Below are 18,711 nucleotides of genomic sequence, written 5' to 3'. Positions count from 1 at the left end.
ACACGTTGCCGGGGTCGTGCGCGCTCCTCCTACAGATTCCTTGGCCACATGACGGAGACTGCCGGGCAGGCGCAATTCACGAAATTGTTTCCCCTTATTCCACCATGTTGGCGCTACAACGACTAGAGTTCAATGCCATTGATATCTTCTATTAGAGCCAAGATGGCGCCAGATTCACTTTTCTGTATCCACGTCAGTCTCGTGACAGGCACCTGAAAACCTGGACGTCTGAGAGCTGCGGAAGAGGCGGTGTTGCTGGAAATTGAATGTTGTTGCGTTCGTGGTGGAAGTGGCAAAATGAAAATAGAAATTAGATTATGAGCGTCGACTTTAACGGTTTGCCATTCTCCGGTTGTGCCTTTGTAGCCGTGACAGCACTGTAGAAACACAGAGAACAAGGGGGAAAGAACGTGTTTTCTGCTGGTCACTGTGGTAACCCAGGTGAGTGAACTTACAGGTATGGTAAAATGCAGGCAGTATCATGCCTTGGCTTTATGTGTTTTTTTATGCGTTTTAATAGTATACCTGGAACAAATGGCATTACAGTCTCGAAAGCAAACAACAGCGCAAACTGAATTTTACAGAACATTTCTATAATTTTCCTCTCTCCAGTGTAAATGTGCGATCTATTGAAGAACATAAAATAAGATGTATGCCTTTTATTAAAAAAAACCATGCAGGTTTGTGTATAGGCTCTTTATTCCTTTCTAAACTCTAGAACTAATTCCGCATTCAAATTCTACAGTATATTAGCCGAAAAATGGCTTACGTTTTTATAAAAAATAACCACCGTATTTCCGAAGAGGAGATGGTAGGAAATAACCTCGACCCCTCGCAGTTTCAAAACATCTGTTCTTTTCAGCTTTATAACAGTGAAGTGGAACTGTAAAGTAGAAAACATGTACTAACATGCTACTGCGAGTGTTTTTGAAATGCATGATTCATTTTATTTCTTCCAACTTTGGCTGGAGTTGACTGCTTAAAGTGAGTCTTTCTCTTCCAAGGTTGTGGTTACAGAATGGCTGGAGGCATCACCGACACCGGGGAGCCGTATTCCCCTTATGTGAGTAACGATCGTCCGGTTGAAGGGAGGGTTGCTGGTAGCTCTGAAGTTTGTGTTGACATTCCTGTTTTACTCAGTCAAGGTCCAGGTTGCACACGATTATTAGGCTGCACTCTGGAGCGTTAAAATCGTTTTTTTCGTGTAGTCCCACCACTGGGAAAATGTCAGCACAGGAGCAAATAAGACCAAGCTGAAAAAATCGACACCTCCACACCAGTATGCTGTGATCGCCCTACACTTTTTTTTGTCTTCATTCTAACCAGTGCTGGTTCTCCTGTTATCTTTTTACTCATGGGTGCAGACATGAGAAATTCTGATGATGGTCTCCAGTTGCTGATGAATCACTAAGTAAAAACAGCCAAAAGACTTTCTCGCTCTTGACACAAGAGAACAGTGCCCTGTCACAATCAATGTTCATAACCTGTCATGAAACCAGCTCACAAGAATCAGGGGAGTTTTGCACTGTTAACCCTACTCTGCTGTGACAGTTTTATTTTACAGTCCCTGGTTTTGATCACAGCTCTCACTATACTGAAGTTTGCCTTCGCACAGTTCTTAATCTTAACCTAGTGACACACTATGGCTCTGTTTTGCTAGTAAATACTCCAGGATATTGGTAGAGTAAACAGTGTTTTGTACTGTAGTTTACAATCCCTGTAAGTGCTTATTAAAGTGTGCAGCAGTGAGTGTTCTAATACCGTTTTATCTGTGTGAAAGGAATGTTTTAGTTTTGCCAGTGTGTTCATTCCTATTTGGCCATAAATATGAGTAAATTGTAATAAATTGTATTGTATTTTTGTAAAGTGAAGTGCTTTTTTGTTGCTTGTTATGTAAACAACACAAGCAGTTTAAACAGCTATTTGCGTGCTTTAACGAGAAGTATTGAGGAGCAGACCATGAGTTGAAGGTTGCCTTGATGTCAGTCATTGAGTTTAAACATTTCCAAGCCAGGTCTTTATCATTTCTATTATATAGTCATTGAAAATGGATATTCATAACATGATAATGCAAACAGTGCAGCACATCAATATTTGTGAGTAAATGGAGTGATGGATGTTCATGCTTTAAAGTTTTATGCTATAGTGCACAGTAGCACAGTACTGGTTCTGTAAGTTGGAAAGGCAATTACCAGGATTCTAGTGAAGCAGGCTCAACAGCAGATTCAATGCAAAGGATCACTAAGTCAGCAACAATCATGAACGGTAGGAGTAAAAAAAAATCAAACTGAAATAGCCCACCCTCAGTGCTACATCAGGGGTTTTAAAAAGGAGAAGTGTAATAGTGGTTTTCTGTGATAATCAGGTCTGCTCTGGAAAGCTGCATGTCTTGCTGTTTTTTTATTGTTTCGCAAGGTCTGGGTAGGGACTTGGTCATTGAATATCCAGTGTGAAGGAAAACTGAAGATCTATTTTCTATTTTTTCAATAATTTAAAAGGTTGCATTTTTCTCAAAATGTGTCTGACAGATTTGCTTACTGTCCACCTCGCTGTGAATACAGTAAGCCTTGGCTTCAAAGTAATTCCATTATGGTGCAGTAGCTTCCAATAAGCTTTTAAGTAGGTTCAAAATGATGGGGTGGGCCATTTATGACTTCAAGAGATAAAATCTGCATATATTTTTCATGTCATTCTTTATGACCATACAAAATTCCATTCCTAAACCTGATGTGATGTCTGCTGGTGGTGGAACATTCAGCCATAAGAACATAACACCGGTTACAAATGCAGGATCTAGCCCATTTTGTAGTTAGTAGATAACTGACTTGAAGATGTCATCCAGCTGTTTCTTGAAAGATGTCAGGGTATCAACTTCATAAGCGTGTGCAGCTGTGCGGCTTGTTCCACACTTCCATAATCTTTAAAAGTAAGACTCCGATTCAGCTGACATTACAAAATGCTAGATTTTTTTAACATTGAAATCCGAAACCTTATGTTTTTTGAATGAACATGTATACATGTAGCATTACTAATATCGGTCTTACTAGTTCCCACCCAACACACATTTGAATGGCTTTAAACTTCAAACATATTAGGGTGAAAATTAACAATTTTTTATTCTATGGGTGAAACATATTCAAATGCTGTTGTTTCTTTATTATTAAACTTTCAATTTAAAAAAAAAACCCATGGTACTATGTGAATGTAAATCCTTATTCAAAACAAGCTATATTTTCATAAAAGTGTTCACCATGGCAGAAGTTCAGGTTCTGGTGCAGTGCTGTTCTCCTGGTGTTATTGGTGGTAGCAGAATACTGTGTGATCTCACCCCTGTGCCTGTGTTTTCTTTCTCCTCCTCTAGGTAGGTCTGGTGTACATGTTTAACCTGATCGTTGGTACTGGGGCCTTGACGATGCCTAAAGCTTTTGCCACTGCTGGGTGGGTGGTCAGCCTTGCACTCATCTGCTTCCTGGCGTTCATGAGGTGAGTCTCTGCTAGATCACTCTTTATGCAGTGGTTGCATTGCTCTGCAAAGTGCACATTCCATAGACACAAGCCAAACCCTGAAACGTGTTTTGTGCTGCCTTCCCAGGCACACACTAAATGGGGAAAAGATGTGAAAATGCTGTAAAATCCATCCATTGATCTGTTTTCTAAGGGCCTCTTCCAATTCAAGGTCACAGGAAAGCCGGGGCCTATCTAGGTAAGCAGTGTGCACAATCCGTTGGACACCCTGGACAGGACACCAGTCCATCACAGGGCAGACACAAACATGCGTACACTCACACCAGTGCCAGCTTTCCCAGACATCAATTAACCTACCAGTCTGTCTTCAGACTAGGGGAGGAAACCAGAGCAGCCAGAGGAAACCCATGCAAACACGGGGAGAACATACAACCTCAATGAAGATATTTATATAGTCTCGGTGGATGCCAGCCTATTCTTTATGACAGTATGGTATCAAGCAGAATTATTTATTTTTTTACAAAGTGATCTACATCTGAGGATTTGTCTTCTGAATGAGACGAGAAGTCTGCAGTTACTGAAGTGAGAGAATTGTAGTATAAATGCAAAGTCATAGCTGTTACCCTGTCCAGAGTAACAGCGTTCTCCAGTAACCTCAGATTTACAGCGAGCGGGAGTTGTAAGTAAGTAGGAGGTGCATGTGCAAAGGCATACTGGTAGCTTAATTGGCTTCTGTGAAACGGGTCCTGCTGTGTGTTTTTGCATGTTTGTGTCTGTGAGTTCCATCCAGGGTGTGTCCTGTCATGGGACTTTCCTGAGTTAGGCTCCGGACCTCCATGACCCTGAGCTGGATCAGCAGTTATTGGTGTGATGTGATGAATGAGGTTCTAATGCAAAGCCTTTCCAGTTTTCCACCAGACAGGTGGAGCACTGAGCTTAGCTTATTCTAGCTACATATCCACTCACGTAAACCTTATAATGTTCTTTAGAAATAAGAATTTAATGAGGAGAAACTGTCAGTTTTTACAGCTTTTTCATTGGTTTTTCCTGGTACTGCTTGGTGCAAGAAAAGGCTGAAAACCTCCACTCTGCCCACAACTTACTCTTCACCCCACCCAGCCCTTTGTACTTTGGGCTCTTGTAGTATTGCACGCTGTGTCAGACTGTATAAATCTCCTTGTTTTTCGAGAAGCCGACTAACTTCAAGAAGGTAACAAAAGAGAGGCTGCCCTTTCCAAGCGTAACTAGAGCACAGTGTTCAGTACAACCTGAACTGCTCTTAATCTGCGCTGATGCAGCCGCTGTCACAATAATCGTACTGTCTGGTTGCAGGGATGTATCTGAGGTGGCAGGATCCTTGGCGGGGTGTCTGCTCATTTAAAACAGTGGCTCAGGTGGTGCTTCCTGATGCAAGGATTTCTTTACTGTTCATTATTGTTTGTCACAAAATGGAGAGTCCCTCATATCCCACAGTTCATAATAATAAATAATAATAATAACAACAACAACATATTATTATTATTATTAATAATTGTTTACACTTATATAGTGCTTTTCTGGACACTCCACTCAAAGGGCTTTAAAAGTAAAGAGAGCTCCCCTCCACCACCACCATGTATCTGAGGTGGCAGGAACCTCAGTGTATTGGCGGGGTGTCTGCTCTTTTAAAACAGTGGCTCGGGTGGTGCTTCCTGATGCACTGCATGTTAACCTTTCGGCTATCATGCACATTGCACTGCATGACACAGCGTGCTGAGAAGTTTGTGTTCCTCAGTACAAGCCTTGAATGGTGACTGGCAAAGAAAGGAGGACACATGACCAGTGTTATTACATCAATCACTGAAAGACACCGAAAGAGTCATTTCTCGTCAAAAGTTTCCTAGTGTGTGATTGTGAAACCTAAAAGACTGTCTCAGTTCTCAGTCGTTTTGACGTTACTGGTCTGTAAATTAAATCTACCCAGGTGTTCATCAAGGTTAAAAAGTAGAAAATTAAAGTCTTTGCCATAGATTTAAAATTGTTGTAGAAAGCTTTAAGACTTATCTTTAAAAACTTCTGTTCTTTGAAACAATTTAATATAGGCAACACTCCACAAGGGGGCAGTGTTTATCTATGAAAAACATACAGAAAAGCATGATGAGCTGGCAAGCAGGGCAAGTTCCCATAGGACAGCTACTGAGTGCGTGGATCACTGTACCCACACTAGCTTGTGGGTAAAGCTAGTCCTCCTGGTTTTCCTAAGAGTGTACCTCCAGTGTTAGCTTAGCAGTCTTGAGAAACTGAGAAAAAAACACACTTCTCACAAAACTGCTTTACCTTTGCTGGGGGTAGTTGTGAACACGGTTGATATCACATCAGTCTTTGCAGTATTTCCCGTGGTATCGACGTTTGCCGGAATTCTTTTTTTGCAGTTACATGACGACGACGTTTGTGATCGAAGCCATGGCTGCTGCCAATGCGCATTTACGCTGGAAAAGGAGGGAAACTGAGAAGGTGGTGAGTGTTCCAGTGAGCTCTAGGTGGAAACAAAATTGAAACCAGTTTTTGAACCCATGTTTGTTTAAGCGTTACTGTAATTTTTTCCTGTACGATCCTTGTCATTAGACACCTGAGTCTCAAGGATTTCTTTACTGTTCATTATTGTCACAAAATGGAGAGTCCCTCATATCCCACAGTTCATCATAATAATAACAACAACAATATTATTATTATTATTATTATTATTATTATTATTATTATTATTATTATTATTATCAATTGTTTACACTTATATAGTGCTTTTCTGGACACTCCACTCAAAAGGCTTTAAAAGTAATGAGAGCTCCCCTCCACCACAACCACCATCACCATTGTGTTGCCCCTACCCGGATGATCCAATGGCAGCCATAGTGCACCAGTATGCTCACCACACACCAGCTATCAGTGGGGAGGAGACCAGAGTGATGAAGCCAATTTGTAGATGGGCCAAGTTGCCGGGTTAAATCCCCCACTCTTCGAGAAACGCCCTGGGGTTTTTAATGAACACAGAGAGTTGGGACCTCGGTTTTACGTCTCATCTGAAGGATGGCGCTTATTTACTTTATATGTCCCCGTCACTATACTGGGGCATTAGGACTCACATGGACCGCAGGGTGAGCGCCTCCTCCTGGTCCCACTGGCATCTCTTCCAGCAGCAGCCTTAGTTTTTCCTAGGAGATCTCTTATCCAGGCTCACACCTGCTGAGCTTCGGTGGGTTGTCAGTTGTGAGTGGCAGGGTGATATGGCTGCTGGTTAAGGCTGCAGTTTATGCCAAAGCTACATATCTGAAGAAGAATGTTTGTATGCTTTCTTTTCAGAATAATATGCATTTCTTGTGCAGGTGCTTCATCTATGGCCAAAGGACTTATATGTCACTAAGGCTGATGAAACCCTTTATCTGAACCACTTGCTTAAAAACACCTTTTTGTAGTTGATTATAGCTTTCTAGGAGTCAGTTGGGTTTCAGAATGACCGTTAACTGTGCACGCCTTTCAATAATTGTTTCAGTCACCAGGTGTCTGGAGTAATAGCAACTGAACCCCCTATATTCTTACTCAGGGACAGTTGGTTAGAGCAATATTTCCACAATTATCAGGGCATCATTAACTGACAACGTTTTAAGAGCTGTTTAGATGGAAAAACAGGAGAAAACGAATTGAGCACAGGCCATCTAGGGCGCTGTTGGTTAAATGACTTGATGTATAGAAAGTGGTGTATTTCCAACATCAAGGACTCATTTGAAGGCAATTCTTTACCAAAAGAGTTGTGGGAGTAAGGAACCAAGCTACTCAGCTGTATTTGTAGCTGATGCCTTGGTATCTTTAAAAAAACAGGTGAATGAGTTCCTTGTATCAATTAACTATTAATAACACAAGTGGCCAGATGACCTCCTTTCATTTCTAACCAGTATTATGTTCTTATATCAATTAAGAGTCTCATTATTTGCAATAAATTAAATCCAGAAAACAGTGTTCTATTTGGGCACAATCTACAGGGGTTCAGGATTGCATTTTAGTTTTTTTATAATGGTGTTCCTTATCTTTGGATCTTGGTGTCTGAGATTATCAAGGGAGGACAGCCGAGACTCGAGTGTTCTAATCAGTAAACATGCTATTCTGCGTTGGCCAGTCTGTATCAGTATTCGACTTTATACCCAAGATGTTTGTATTTTCTCATGTGTGCGTGAAAGTGGTTACAGTTGACTTGACGTAGAGATGGCATCGTAAAATGTTTTCGACTATTGCTGACCTGCTTTGATGTCTGACCTGCCAAACAGAGAGCTAGAAAGCTGAACCCAGGATTGCATGAGTCTGCTGCAGAAGGCATTTTAATCTTCCACCTGTGTTGAAATGCTAGTCTTGCTTAAATGATTGTGAAGGCAGTTGGTTCTTTTTATCATTTTATACTTAACTGGTTTTGACTGAGAAAAAAAACCTCAAGGAAGTGATTGATTATGCTGTTTTCCTGCGAGGCTACAAGGGATGATGCTTAAGGCTTAGCATTTCCACTTCAGACGTAATGACATTTCCAATTATGATAAAAGCCTGACATTGGTAAAGATTCCAGGATGTGTCTCACTTTATTCCCTGCTTGGCTAGACTTTCTTCAAGATCTGAGCATCCATAACAAATGAACATGTTCTGTAGCAAGAAGAGTTATTGTTGTGTTCCCACACAGTATGGAAATCACATTTTACTTTATTTTGTTTTAACGTATTGGAGCTGGCTCTGAATGTATTCATGCTTTTTCTGTAAGTATACATAATTTTGGGCAATAGTTTGAATAGGGCAAACAAATTATATTTATGAGAATATAAATACATGTCCATCCATCCATCAACACGGAGCTACTTATTCACAAGTGAGGCCTGCGTGACTCCAGTGAATTAGATATCAGCCTGGTCAGTACTACAGTCCATCGAATCCATTGCATCAAAACTATATATATATATGCATATACTGTAGTAAATGTCTGTTTAAAAAAATGTATATTTCCTGTATTTTGCAGTACACATCATACAACCGTCTGGACCAATTGTCCACATCTGGCCTCTTGAAATTCTGATCTGTGCAGATCTGCCGCAGCTTCAAAGGAAACAGGATTTCTTGGGATTTTGGGCGTAGTTGGAAATGCCCGCCTAGACAGATTGAAAGACAAGTGGTCAGAAGAAACCTAATCCCTGAGCAGACGGAGTAAATGCAGAAATGAATGCATGTAGGAAAACTTCGGCATTCATTTTTAACTTTTTAACTTGCAGTGCTCCCATCCAACAGAATTGGGAGATACTGTACTGTTAATCACCATCCCCTCCAGCAGTTAGAAGTAGGAGCATGCTTGTTTTTCAGAGCGATAAAAACCCTGACCCGTACAGGAGAGGACACAGAGGGTCAGCCTTTGGAAGCTTGCTGTGTAAAGGAATTCTGCTTTGTAGTTTTCAAATTGAAGCTCATGTGCAGAGCTGTCTCCTCTGTAGCCCTCTGCATGTTCTTCCTGCTCCGGTCGTTCAGAGTCATTTCTCTGCTACGGCCTTCTCCTGCAGTAACCCCCTTTAAAGATTTGTTTTTCACAGAAGAGAAACTTCTACTTTTCCAAATTCTGCATTTGCAAGAGCTGGTTTGGCACAGTTTATTTGTCTACTGGATTTTCTTTGACATATCAGCAATAAGCTGCAAATTCTTTTTGTCTCTGAAGCATCAGTGCAATTTTCTGCAATACGTTGTCCAAATATGGGTATTTGTGAAAAAAATTGTAAAGCAGTGACAGCTTTAAATCGCGGATTGTTCTTGGTAGCCTGTGTAATTGTTTTGGAAATCTTGAACATGCTTTGACACTGAGAGGGAATATGGTTTTGTCCTTGCAACTTTTGTTTGGGGTGCCACCTTCTCTAATGCTGATCTACGTTTGCATTGCATGTTGCGCTAGTACCTCTTTAATATCTGTAGCTGAAAGTGATTGAAGAAATAACTTGTTTGCAGTACCAGGGTGAAATATGAAACTGAAAATTCATGTTTTATTGCAACTGAGTCATCTCATCATGGATCATTCTTTTTCTACTAGGACTCACTGAGTTTCCTTTAATTGCAACTTATGTTTAGGCAGCGCTAGCCCCTCTTTTTTGTTGTTGTTAATCAGTTTATGACAGCCCTAATGTTTACCTTAATTGCACTGTAATTGAAACAAATCTGTGTCATTTTAGATGATGAGCACTTATTATAGGGCACAAGAACAGGCACTCTCCCGATGTGAGTGAAGGGAGGCATTATCATTTACGGAGCACAAAACAGCTGCGCTTGACAATTTGCAGATGCTGTTCTATTTTAACTTGCAGATGTTGGCAAATAAATTGCTCATAACATATTCTGAACCTTTGCTGTTTGACAAATGGCAATTGAAAGTGGGCTTGTTGGGTTGAATCTCGAGAAGAGGAATTGCTCGGTTGGCGAATGCTTAACAATCTGAAGACCAGCACTGAACCAAATCCAAATAGTAGGTTTCTGTCATTTGATGTCAATAATTTTCTGGGGTACTTTTAGGGGTGTCTGTAAGGATGAGTGTATTGTAATTGTTACAAAGTGTGGGCTAGTGTAAAGACATGGCAAAAAAGAAAGTCTAAATACTTTATATGATTTATTGTTATGTGCTTTCCACATCTATGAAGTAAGCAGCATGGAATGTCTAACATCTTGTCTTGACGTAGGTAAGGGGTCTGTAACTCCAGTCCTATATAGGGACAGTGGCTTCTGGTTTACATTCCACCCAGGCTTTGAATGATTTAATTAGATCAATCACATCCGGCTGCTTGCAATTTCTGCAGTTTCTGCAATTTCCCTCACGGGATCAATAAAGTATCTATCTATCAAAAGCCGGCAGGACTGTCCCTCTGCAGGGCCCTGGCTTGGGTACAAGAGCTTATGGTGTATACAACTTTGAGTATCTGGAGAAGGTCTTAATATCATCACTGTCTATTGCGTTTACTTTTCGTATCCCCATAAATTTCAGCTATGGCCAAAGTTCCAAGTGAGGTTGTCAGTCAAGTGATTTTCTGTGACCCCAGGTTTTCGGGTGTAACAGAGGACTGAATGAAAGCAGTGCCTCTGCACATGATGATTTTGGGGAGTGGGTAAACGGATATTCCTTCACTCCTTCAGCTACATAGTACTTTGACTTCAGCTGCAGACCCTTGAATCAAGTCACACTATATCAATGTATCTTGTTGCATGGGGCAGGGCAAATTTACTCAAACCCAAACAAAGGGGAAACCAAGCTGGTACTATGGAGCTCTTGGTCATAGGGAAGAGTTTGCAGTTAGCAAAACTAGACATGGCACAGTTTTCTGTGCTGAAGCAGGTTTTTGTTCTCTTTACTCTCAATTAGGAATAAACAGTTACCCAACAGCATGGCATGCTGCCTTCCTTGGGATGGATGAGCAAAAGGTTCAGAGTCTGGCTGAAGCCTGTGCAGAGACTGCATAAGGTGGCCTAGGCATTTTCCATTTCTCTATCCCAGACAGAGAAGTTGCTGCAGGAACAAATGGATCAGTGAATCAAAGGTATTTCCTGTCTAAAGCACCATGTTTGCTCTCTCACCCCCCCAGATCAACGACAGCGATTCCACATCCGATGATTCAGATGATGAGGTGCTAGTCCGCGATCACTCGGAAACTCATCCCATTCTCTCCGTCCGTGAGTAATCAGTCCCCTTTCACAGATGGCATTTCAGAGGGGATTTGAGTTTGCAGCTGTAGAGATACATTTTGACACCCTGTGTCTGAAAGATATTCTAATGATTTGTAAAGTGAATTATTGATCGTTGACCTGTTATTGCTTGTTAATTATGCCCGCAAGTTTAATAGCCATTCAGTCATTTTACCCAGCATTATGTAACGGTCTTGATCTAGAGTGCCAATATATATTTTTATATTTTCAATTCTGTAAATGTAGATGGGTTTGGAAACCAGAATTGCAGGCCTTTTCTATAAATTAATTTTCTCATTAAATCATCTTCATTTACAAATCCCTAAATCACTGCATACTGTATGTAATAAAGTAGATCTGAAGTTCTACCCTGCTTTGTGTTAAATTATAATAATAAAAATAATAATTTGCTATAACTATAACAAATGGCCTCAAAGTTTGCAAATTACAGTTATGTCTTGTAGCTGTGTGTCTCCATTTTGTTACCCAATAAATAAGTTAAGTTTATTTCTGGTGTTGCCTGTTTTTTATGGTTTTGTAGGGCGTGGTGTTTCTCCAGATCACTTTGAGATTGTGGAGCGAGTCGAGATGGGTCAGATGGCCTCCATATTCTTTAACAAAGGTAAGAGAGGTGTTTTATTTAGAGCACTTTTGAAAATCATGCTTAGTGGATGAGAAATCATTGCTGATTCCTTAAAAAAAACATTTCTTGGGAAAAAGTTGTACTGTAAGTAAAAGGAGTCAGAGCTCTGGGAGGTGACAATAAGTGATGCCCCTCTGGAGACTGACTGTTGTTGGATACTTTCTGGCTACATTTTTGTGACGGCACATTGGTAAACATCAGCTGAACTCTGCAACTCCTACTGGATCTCTGTCTACTTCAAGATGTTCTACTGAACTGTTCTTTTCCAGCAAACTGTTTTTCTCCCAATTAAGTTTGTATTATTTCCCTATTACGTCCTGCTTTACTTGAAGGTGCTGAAATAACTTTCGGCAGCAGAAACACAAAAAAAGTTGTCGAAGCGGTCCCTCTGTGGATTCTGCAATTTAGGACGATTTCTTCTTCTGTGTTGGTTTTGTATTAGTCTTTTTGGCCCAGCAATGATCTGGTCTTGTGGTGTGTCCAGCTTATTGCCGTTTCTTTTACTCTTCCAGAAATGTCTGTGCAGTAACAGATTGTTTTATGATCTGTACCTATACATTAATCCAAGCACATGAGTGCAGGTACAGATTTCACCTCCATGTACTATTTGTAAAATATTTTTTCTAATTTAATAAAAATTAAAACTCTGGACCAAAAGGAGCAAGGAGCTGCAGTTGTTTGTGTGGAAGTCATTATGAAGACCGACATCAGCTTGTTCTCAGTGTTGAAATTCAGCACAACGTAAGATGAGTCAACCAAAACCAAACAGGAGGAGACTGTTTTTTATTTGTCCCGCATGCAAATCTTATGTCTGCTTATTGAGTTTACTCTCAGGAGCCTAATTTGCCATAGATTTTTGTATTAATTGATTTTGTGTTTGTTGTTGGCTTTAATGACAATGCCAGGTTGACCTGACAAATGATATTTAGAGTTCTAAATAAATAAATATGTAAAACATAAATAGTTAATAGGAGGAAAAAGTTTTTTTAATAACTTTTGAAGGATGGTGCAATATTAAAGGGCTTGGTATGAGCAAACTGGAACTAGATATTGTAGGTGTGACACATGACAGAAATGTCTATGATTCTTGCTGGTGAAGGTTTGTAGTGATCAGGGTACATTTTCTATCCTGTCATGTCTACTGCAGAAACACTCACAATGAGTCTGTAATCTAATGAAGTGTAATCACTAAATTGCCACAGGCGATAATTACCTGCCATCTTAATTTAGCATTTGAGTGTTCTTCACATTGACAGACACAGCCAGAAGTGAAGAAGTTAAATCTGAAGGATATCAGTGCTGATCACTGTCTTGTTTATAGAAGCAGCAAAGGGCACATTAAAACGCAGGAACTTATTTGTGTTGTCTGTCACAATGGTGGAAAGAAAAATTGATTGGCGATTTTTTTAGGGATTTAGAATTGGCAGGTTTTCTTCCGGGGTTGGTTTTGTCAGCTCGCTTCATTGCCCATCTAAGTGTTAAAGCCCTTGTATGCGTAGGAGAGAGAATGTGTGCTGGGTCAGGCCATCTGCTTTTTCCCCACACTTACAGCCAGGGGCTGAGCTTGGGCAAGGCAGGGAGGACGAACGCTTCAAAACTGCAGCTCCTACCAAGGCACAGTCGGGGCTTGCACTGTGGGTAGGATCCGCTGGTTCATTCAAACCCATTCAGCAGCACTTGTCCTTGAGAAAGACTGGCCACAGTTGACTAATGACAGAGCCCAAATTCGAACCAGTGGAACTACAGGGGACATACTGCACTTTGAATGGTTTGGCCCCTCAGGAACCCTTTCAGTGTGTAGTCAGCTTTCAGGTGTTCAGTAAGATGCTGAACTGTATATTTTCAGTAGGTGTTGGTCAGTTTTGTCCAGCTTAAAATGTCTGCTGAAGATAATGAATGAAAAGAAACCTGGTGCTTATTCAGTTTATCTTTTGTCTTCTGAACATTTAATACAAATAAGAGCAAAAACATTCTGTAGTATTGTGTCTGCTCTTAGTCAGCATTCTCTCTGTGGATTCTAAGAGGATGAACAATCTTCGTAGCACTGCCCCATGTGTGGTGGATTTCTTGTGAGTAGAGATGGCCCTGGGGTTTCGATACAGGATGTGGTGTGCTAGTGGTGTGGAGCTTGTATGTTCTTCCTGTGTTTGCGTGGGTTTCCTCCAGGTGCTCCGGTTTCCTCCCACAGTCCAAAGACATTCTAGTAGGTTAACTGGCTTCTGAGTTGAGTGCATGTGTGCGGAATGATAGGCTCCAACTCTCTCATGACACTGAATTGGAGAAAAAAATATTATTTTTAAACATTTTAAATCAAAAATAGGATATATGCTGTATATTTACAAACTCGCAAAAAACAGCTAATTTAGGAAGAGTGTGCAATGAACAATAAACATCAGTTGCTTTGCATGAAATGCTGTTATAGGCTAATTTGTGATGTTATTTTAGTAGTATAGTAAGAGAGGCCAGAGTGCCAGTTACACATGAAGGACGTGATAGCAGTTTCCATTGGTTAGATGTAACAAGTACCTAGCCTGTAGCAAAGAGACATTTTGGAATATGTCTTTGGTAGGTTGGCTGACATTTTACTTTAACCCAATTCAATCTAGGTTAAAGGCTTTATCAAGCAAAGTCAGTGATTCAGAACAGTTGAACATGTCTTCGAGGTAATGGAATTGTTCCAGGATTAATTACACTGCGGGGCTGGCTGATGCATTTTTTAAAGCAGGAACATTCTTCTTTAATTACCACTGAACACACAGTTATAAATATCTTTGTTCCGTTGCACGTTCTGCAGTTTGGAACTTTGTGCCAGAGGTCCTTTCCCTTATCTCCCACTGGGTGGCGTTTGTGACACATGTAAAATCCTACAGCGTCCAGAGTTCCGATTCAAGAGGAACAGTGTGTGAGATTGGCTTCTTCGCTTTGTTGCTTGCCCAGTAACTTCATTAAAGCTGAAGTATTAAAATATTATTAGCGTGACCTTTTAAATAACTGGCTGAGCTGTGTTACTGCAGTCCTTAGAAAAGTTCTGATTTAACAAATTATGTGTACAAATAGGTTTTTGGTTATGCTGTAAATCATGTGAATATGGTATTTAAGTAATGAAAGCAACAAAAAAGATTGAGGTGTGCTACAGTGTTGCCCAACATAAATTTAAAGCATATTGCTAAATAAAAATATCATTTTTCTTAAACAGACATAAATACATTGCTATTCCAGTTGAACCACATTTATTTCTAAGAAAAAAGTGGTATTTTTTTAACCGTCTCTTCTACATCCACGGCAGTTTAGTAGTTTTACATCTACAATTATTTATTATTTTACACATGGGTGAGGAGAAAGAGGTATCCACCCATAGCTACTGCATCATTGTAGGTTCCTGTTCTTGTTTTCCAAGCTTTGCTCTCAGTCCATCAACTCTTTTCTTTTTTTAATGTTTTAATATTTTGTCAAAGTCTTTTTTTCAGTTTATGTGTCTGATTCATGGGCTGTAATGTTTAAGATCACCTCTTAAGCCTGGTGGTCTTGGCTAATTATCTTTTCAAGACTTTTCACTATTTCCACCACTATAGTCATTACATTATTAAGCTCATAATTTCAAGTCCTGGCATAAATATATTCCTGCCATTTTCCTACCATAGCAGGGGCACTGTCAGTCATCACAGAAAATATTTTCTTGATATCAATTCCTCTTTCCTTAAAATATTTAATATATGTCTTAGCTATCTTCCCCTGTAGTTTTGCTGTGCATGGGTTTTAGGCAGCACGGCTATTCTCGGCTAATTCCATCTGAGTCAAAATATTGCTCTTCGCCGTGTCTTTTATATCCACACACTCATCAAACACAACACTAAATACTTTTACATTTTTTAACGTCATTGTCTGCTGTTTGTTAACATGTTTGGCCTTTCCAACTATGTGTATGTCCATTGATCTAGCAGACACGTGTAAGTCCTTAATTCTTGAAATTTTCATGTCTTTGTTGGGCAAACCATTAAACAAACCATCCAAACAAAGAAAAGCCTATTTTTTTATATTACCCATCTGTAAATGACTTTCCATGTTTCTCTAATTTTTTAACTTCCTTCTGTGGCTTTATTTTTGTGATATTAGTAAAGATGCTGCTTTGTTTTTCGTACCTTGCTATGGCCCTTTGACAGACTTCAAACTTGTATGCCTCATCCTTAAACTGTTGGTCATATTTTGTCTGAAAATGTCATTGGTCACATAATGTGTGACAAACGATGCTCTCACAATATAGAGCAAAAACAGCATGGCCTTTATGTTGAGCCAATCCATATTCATTTCTCTCTAAAAGGGCTTTAAATAGCAAACATCTTACTTTGTTTTCTTAGCAGCTGCCATTATGTCCAAAATATCGAACTTTACACAAAAATGTTTTCAGACGCAGGTATTGGGAGCTTTTCTGTGAAAACAAAAAGCTAGCCTCACTAAAAATAATGCAGTAAATAAAGCAAAAGCCAAAAGAAAGAAAGCCAAAGAGCTTTCATTGGGTACCATGCTGTTGAGAATTACAGAATAGTCAGGTGTAGTTTTGATTGTTTTTTAAACTTAATTTCTTTGTGGCTTAGGAGACTTATATTGCAACTGCCATTAAAAATCCCTTTGACTGCCAATAAAGGCACGTGTGCCATAGGTTGATAACCCCTGCCCTAGCATCTGTAGAAGTTCTGTAGCATTTACAATATCTATAATTTGGTGCTTGTGTAGATCATGAATATTTATGTGCAGATCCGTATGCTTCCGTGTAATTATTTTTGAGTATTTTTGTCTCATGCTTCTTATACTTAGCTGTATCTGTAGAGTTCTATCCCAGTTTTCTTATTTCATGAGATTGATTTCATTCTTTGGTGTACTTACCAATTTTCTACAGTATATTCTGTTTCCTGAAATAAATGTTATATATAGTCACTGAATTAAGTTCAGTTTTCTTATTTTCTTCTTACCTATACACTGCATAGGTCTGTATTAATCGGTATAAGGAACCTCAATTCCCACAGTGTGGGAATTGATTTGTAAGGCAAGTTTTATTTGGACTCCCTGCCTAAAGGCTTTCACTACTCTCTGAAGGGAAGTCCACCTTTAGATGCCTTGGTATCCTCTGCCTTCTGACTGGGAACAGTGATAAGATTACAGTTATTAGCATTGTTGCCTTACAGCACTGGGGTTCAGTTCTGGACCTGGGGTGCTGTCTGTGTGGAGTTTGTTTCTTTGCCCCCTGCTCACATGGGTTTCCTCTGGGTGCTCCAGTTTCCCACATTTCAAAGACATATTGGTAGGTTAATTGGAAAACTCAGTGGTATCAGTGTACGTGTGTGTCATTCAACAGAGAATCTGCTTTTGAATGTTTTTCTTTTTTAAACGCTGTATAAGATGCTATTGTTCTTTTCACAACAAAGTATACATTTCTATGTAACCTCTTTCTTTTCTAGGTTTTCTGTTAGGTTTGCTTCACAGCTGCTTTTCTAGCTGTGTTTTATATAGCTGGGTGCAAATTTTGGCTCACAGCAAAAATCTTTAATATCAATTTTGAGGTGCTTTCCTCCTTTCCTTGGCAGATTTTTCTAAAGCTCAAATATAGGTAAGAGGAATGTCATCAGTTTTGACTGCTTCTGTTCCTGTTCTTTATAGTTTGCCTCATGTCTTTTAAGCTAAGATGTTTTAACAAAATCACAGAAGGCTTTTGGTTTCATTAGTCATCAAAGTGCAATAGACTTTGTTTAGAGATCCAAAACATGGTCAGAATTTTCTAGTGTGTAATTTTCTTGTTTTACTTTTAAGTTTGATTTTAATGGAGCACTAATTTTAAATTATGTAAATTGTGATTGGATGCCTAGGAATATAGGTTGATGGCACCTTACAGCGATATAACTATGAACATAAATAAGTGACTTTCATAAATTACAATTGCTGCACCTTAATGTCAGCCTTTGAGGCAATGATGAATAAATAAATGAATTCATGAATAATTACAATCTTTTCTACTATGTGTGGGAATAAATGTGTCCAAATCTAAGTTCAGTGATGCATGCTTGTTTTTTTACTTTAAGGGAACATTGTTTTTTTAATTTAGATATTTCTCCATCCAAAATAAGCTTTAATAAAAAATATTGTCCAGTTGCATTAGACTTTATTTCAGTGAAATCACAAAAAAAGAACCACCCACTACACACCCATCATCAAATAGGTATAATATATCAAGGTGTTTTGGGTTTTGATATTCAATCCACAGATTAGGATTTTAACTCTGACCTGGCTTTCAGCCCTTTAGCAATTTGCAGAGTCAATACCTTCAATGAATGAATGAGTGAGTCATTCAGACACAGAGCCTCATTAATGAAATTCTTGATTAAAAAGCAAAGACTTCAAGAGTTTGTGTTTTTTGACCCTTTATATCTTTCTGCCGAGAAGAATAATTAACCTTATTGGTTCATTAAAGTTATTGGTTCATGAACTGGAAAATGATAACAGCCACCTTGTGACCTTTACAGATTTGTTTGTTCATTGTTCTCCTTTGCCAGTGCACTCCGTGAAGTGATAGAGCAAAAAAAAAAATCCAGATAAAATAAAAAAAACATTCTGAAATGACTTGCATCACTGTTGTAACACACTAGGGAATGTGGGCATTTCCTCTGGAGGGCTGTTCCATTAGTACACCACGGTTTAGGTAATCGTATTCCTCTTCCAGTTCAAAGTCATAAGGTTTTTCTGCTGAGAAAAAGCAGGAAGCACCTCTTCCCAAAGCAGGAAGGAGGTGCTCATCCAGTGTGTCAGTTTCCCTTGATTCTCTTGAAAGTCCCATGGTTCCCTGGGATCTGTAGTTTCACGGCCATCGAGCTGGCTCTCTGTGGCTCCGTTTCTTGTATGTT

At 39.5% G+C, this 18,711-nt stretch overlaps 1 protein-coding gene across 2 annotated transcripts in view; it reads left to right on the top strand.

Moving 5' to 3' along the window:
• Window positions 1-195: 195 nt before the first annotated feature.
• Window positions 196-18,711, top strand: part of slc38a12 (solute carrier family 38 member 12) — a 99,587-nt gene continuing 81,071 nt past the window's right edge. Inside the window, exons 1-6 of one of the 2 annotated variants that reach the window (XM_088928049.1) lie at window positions 196-441; window positions 1,005-1,063; window positions 3,362-3,483; window positions 5,877-5,961; window positions 11,079-11,166; window positions 11,720-11,800. In XM_088928049.1, coding sequence (XP_088784175.1) covers window positions 1,019-1,063; window positions 3,362-3,483; window positions 5,877-5,961; window positions 11,079-11,166; window positions 11,720-11,800 — 421 coding nt within the window. In that variant the 5' untranslated portion in view covers window positions 196-441; window positions 1,005-1,018. The remainder of the gene's footprint in view (window positions 442-1,004; window positions 1,064-3,361; window positions 3,484-5,876; window positions 5,962-11,078; window positions 11,167-11,719; window positions 11,801-18,711) is intronic. The other variant, XM_088928050.1, reaches the window with a different exon arrangement.

The sequence above is a fragment of the Atractosteus spatula genome, chromosome 11 (genome assembly GCF_055471065.1).
Source record: "Atractosteus spatula isolate fAtrSpa1 chromosome 11, fAtrSpa1.hap1, whole genome shotgun sequence".
Classification (NCBI taxonomy): domain Eukaryota; kingdom Metazoa; phylum Chordata; class Actinopteri; order Semionotiformes; family Lepisosteidae; genus Atractosteus; species Atractosteus spatula.
Note: the sequence above shows the minus strand (reverse complement) of the source record. Positions and strands in the feature narration are given on the sequence as shown.